This window comes from Nansenia antarctica (genome assembly GCF_963989245.1).
Source record: "Nansenia antarctica genome assembly, chromosome: 17".
Lineage (NCBI taxonomy): Eukaryota > Metazoa > Chordata > Actinopteri > Argentiniformes > Microstomatidae > Nansenia > Nansenia antarctica.
The window spans coordinates 14,337,509-14,342,078 of NC_137687.1; the positions used below are offsets into that span (position 1 = coordinate 14,337,509).

Here is a 4,570-nt window from a genome sequence, read left to right on the forward strand (position 1 = left end):
AGCAGAGAAACAACATGATTAATCTCTACAAGTATTATTATATTAAAGTTTAGTTACTAAACACAAAGTTGCAGAATTGGAAATGTATGAGATGTATGAAAGACAAATGTAAAAAATAAAACACTACCTCTTCCCCAGTGAAATTGTGGTGACTCCTCTTCATCATCCTCCTCCTCATCCTCATCTCTTGCTCTCTGGTTCACAACCAGCTTACAGAGAGCTTTCCTCTGTGCCATCCTCTCTGCAAACAATCAATTCATAGCCAAAGCCTTTAATCTGCTCCATATGTTTATCTTTTAACTATAGAACATGTACTGAAATAGATGGATCTAGGCTAGGAACAGAATCATGCATCAATGTTGTACAATGTTACCTTGCCCTTGCAGTGAGGCTTGTCGTTTTCTTCTGAGCATAACATCCTCACTCACCCACCTGCCCTGGTCTGACATGGTACCACTCGATCTGCAGGGCTGATCTAGGGGAGAGATCACATTACAATGAGAGAGAAATGATCAAATGCCAGCAATGCAAAGTCCCAAATAAAACACCTTCATAAAGCCATGTAACATTACATCACATTATCTCACACGACAGAAACACCTACCCTGGCATGCTCTGTGTTGCAGGTCTCTCTCCCCCTCCACGTGTTTCTCAAAAAGGTCTCGCTCTTCTTGCTGGTCCACTGTAACTGGAGGCTTTTTGCAGTGGTCTCTCTTACAGGTGTGTTTGGGAGGATGTTGGTAGCCGAGAGGATGGGTCTTTTGGGGGACAGGATGCTTCTTCCTGACCGCCCTTGCGGGGTGCTGCTGGCACACTCTTCCATATTTGCATTCCTCGTCAGAATCTTCTGCCTCATCAGCCCTGGGGCTCGGAACTTTACCTCTATGTGCCCCTTTTGACAAACATGATGACCCACAACAGACACACATCAACCTCTTTGGACCCACCTGCCACACCTCCCCAGCTTCATTGGTGGGTTGTGGTGTCCCTCCGACAAGCCTCCTGCTTGCGTAGACGTGCTTGGGAAACAAGTCCATGTCCTCCAAGTCGGTGGAGAACATCTCATCCCTGGAAGAGAGCTCGTCCAGTGAGAGGCTGAGGACACTCATCCGCTCATGCGTCGTCTGGGAGGGATAGTAGCTGTAATAGTAAGGATGGGTTGGAGGGGTTACAAAGCCAGATGAGGGGGAGGCCTGTGGTCCTCCACAGAGCAAAGAGCCGTCATTCTGCAGAGCTCCTGTTGTCAACACTTTCTCAAAGGGCAGTTTGAGGATTTGGTATGGCAAAGCAACATCCACTGTAGGGAAACCCTTCCCATCTGGGGCATCAGTCTCAGGCTGCATCTCTGAGATGTCTTCCCCACATGTGGCGTGCTCTAATGCCTGTGTGTTAGAGGGTAGGTGAGCTGCTGGCAAACTGTCTGCTCTGCACTGCTCAGGTGGTACCTCAGTGTTACTGCCACCTGGATTGACCTCTGGCTGGCGGTCTGGATCTTTGGGTCTGGGACTGTCTGACTGTGCAGAAGATGGAGAAGATTGGTGGGGAGACAAATCATTCTCTGCACGCTGTTTTGGATTGAGGCTCTCCTCAAGCACAGATGAGCTGTCTAAGGGCAACTCTTCATCTGAAACGACAGACCAGTCCTTCTGACGCCCCAAGTCTTCTAGACAACTCCTGCTTGACTCACCATCGTAGACTGCTGCGGTTGAGTCACTGAACAAAGTGGTAGGAGTCTGCAAATGGCTGCTCTCCAACTTAACACACCTGGGTCTATGCATATCACCCAACTCTTGACATTTCTTTTCATGCCCGGGTGAGAAGATCCCAGAGGTTTGGGAGGCGACACCAGAATCAAGCTCTCTTGCAGAGGCCATCTCATGAGTCTGGAGTTTTTCCAGACATTCAATGAGTTTATTCAGCGCATCGCTGGGGTCAGTCTGGGCTTCTGAAGAGGCCGTCTCTCGCTGCAGATGAGCCGGGTGATGGTGGTGGCGGAACATGACATCATGACCCATAGGTTGGTGAAAACGAGGCTCGTACATTCGTCTGTAGTCTGGCTGCATTGGGGCATGAAAATGTGGGAAGACGTATCCAGGATGTCCAGGATATCCAGGATATCCAGGATACTGCATGTATGGATACGAGGGCACGTATGGGCGTCCAAGGGGATAACCTACGGCAAATAAAGTCAGAATGTGGCCATGAGAAATTCTCTTCATATTTCATACTGTATTTACGATGACAAATTCTACTATAACTCTATACATGTAATAGTCAATTTAAACTCGTTCCAGGTCAAGTCACAGTGTTCCAGGTGGAAGGATAGTGTACCTTGTCCAGGCATGCCATAGTGGTTATATGGGCTGTTCATTTGCCACTGATGCATGTAGTGATGTTGGGAAGGTGGTTGAACATAGAAAAAGGGCCTAGGGTGATGAACTGCATGCTGGGGCGGTTGATCGCTGCCCATGGGACGTGGGGGTTTTCTTCCATCTAACGACAAAACAACAATTGCATATCAAGACGTTTTCCACATACTAAGTCAAGATTGGAACAGTATAAAATATGTCTCTAGATGCAGGCAGTACATGTACAGTAAGTAGAGGATGCACACTTGACAGTAGACAATGGCTTTGAGCACCAGGTGGTAAGGAGCAATAACTTCACTCAATTATCATAATAATAATAATAATAATAATCATAATCATAATCATAATCATAGAATACAGAAAGAAAACCATGGTGTTTGTTACCTTCCATTGTTTTGACACGATTGTCCAAAGACTTTCACAAAGCTCTATAGAAGTGCTGAGCAGATAAAGGTATATTATAATGTTGTCATTTAAGTAGAAAACACTAGTTCTTCCCTCACATACCTCATGAAAATAGCACCTGCAGACTATTTCTACCTGGAAACTCCTATTACTCAAGCTACAATTTCAAATCAATACGAAAACCGTAGGTTACTAACAGAAAGTGCACATATAACTAGCTAAATAGACTACACCTGTGCCCTCTAATTAGACTGATTGGTGCTCACCTGAGTAATGAGAGCGCACCCACCACACCTTTTTGGAAGTCAAAGGATACAGAGACATCCATTCACATGATACAGAGACATACACATGATACAGAGACATACACAATAAAAAAGTCAGAAATGTTTCGCATTTATTTTCGAGTCTAATTCCAAGCATGTACAACAAAGTACTTGATTTGACATTGCAGCTCATGAATGTGCCCTACCCGCAGATTTGTTTTCACACTTCCCAGGGAACATGTTCACCACCAGAGGGCGCTCTCTCCCTCTAAGACAGGGAACATGTTCGCCACCAGAGGGCGTCCTCTCCCTCTAAAGCTTCGTGCACACCGCGAACCGTGACCCACCGTTCTGACGCAACCTGGTGGGATGGGCTTGACGCATGTCGCATGCGATGCAGACGCAACATGTGTGCACAGCGGGGGAAGTTTGAACAAAAAGTTTTAACAATGGAGAAGCAATTGATTCTTGCCGTCTCTGGCCAACCAAAAGTTTGATACAGCTACATGTTGATACATATGTAAGGTGAATAGTGAGTTAACATGTTTATTAGTTGTATCCCTTCCTTGTTGTAAAACGTGTTGTTGAACATGTCTGTGACTGAGATAGACTAGATACTACGGAGGATGTTATCATAGTGTCTGTGATGCTAACGGCGCCATCTTTGCTAGCCTGTGGAGACGCTATGATAGCATTAGCTCCACACGGATTTAACATGAACAGTAGTAGACTACACTTGTAGTAGTAGTAGTAGTAGTAGTAGTAGTAGTAGTAGTAGTTGTATAAGGTGAATAGTGACTGGTTATTCAGTACCCAGTCTGGAGACTAGATAGAAAATGAGCTCCTACGTGGGTAACATCATCTCTTATAAGCCCAGGATACATGATAGCCTTTAGCTAGGCTAGCGAAGTTTCCCACAGAAGTGGGGGGAAAAACGTCAGATTAGATATATAAACTGGTTATTTTGATAAACCGGATACATTTTGTGAATATATATGGTTACTTTCTCGCCTGAAAACATATAAAAACTTCATAAAATGACATATTAACACTTGTAGAGCCAAATTAAAGATTTTCGCCAATGGCGGATTTTACATCTAAAGGCGAAAGTTCTGGTCAAGAAACTACTTCCGGTTGTTTTGACGGACCCAACGCAACGCAAAAGCTGAAATATTTTGACTGATTACCGCACCCTGACGGACAAGAAACGCAATGCAGAGCAACGCAACGGATCAACGCAACTGCCCCATTGAGATGAATGACTTCCGGTGCAACGCAATGACCTGGTGTGCACGAAGCTTAAGACAGGGAACATGTTCACCACCAGAGGGCGCCCTCTCCCTCTAAGACAGGGAACATGTTCACCAACAGAGAGCGCCCTCTCCCTCTAAAGCCTGATTTATACTCCTGCGTCGAATTTACGCGCGGCTACACCGTAGCCTACGCGAGGGCTCTCCAAGTTTATAGTTCGACGTTGGTCCGCGGACCGCGTTGCGTTGGTCGGTGTACTCATAGCGGCATAATAGCGAT

General features: G+C 45.7%; 1 protein-coding gene across 1 annotated transcript; it reads right to left on the reverse strand.

Annotated features, from left to right (window-relative positions):
- Positions 1-420: 420 nt before the first annotated feature.
- On the reverse strand, positions 421-2,349 carry LOC308172401 (bucky ball-like; the record flags this gene model as incomplete). Its single annotated transcript, XM_080547310.1, has 4 exons — positions 421-475; positions 789-892; positions 948-2,126; positions 2,332-2,349. 4 exons carry the CDS (start codon positions 2,347-2,349, stop codon positions 421-423), a joined length of 1,356 nt encoding a protein of 451 aa, XP_080403436.1.
- Positions 2,350-4,570: the final 2,221 nt, after the last annotated feature.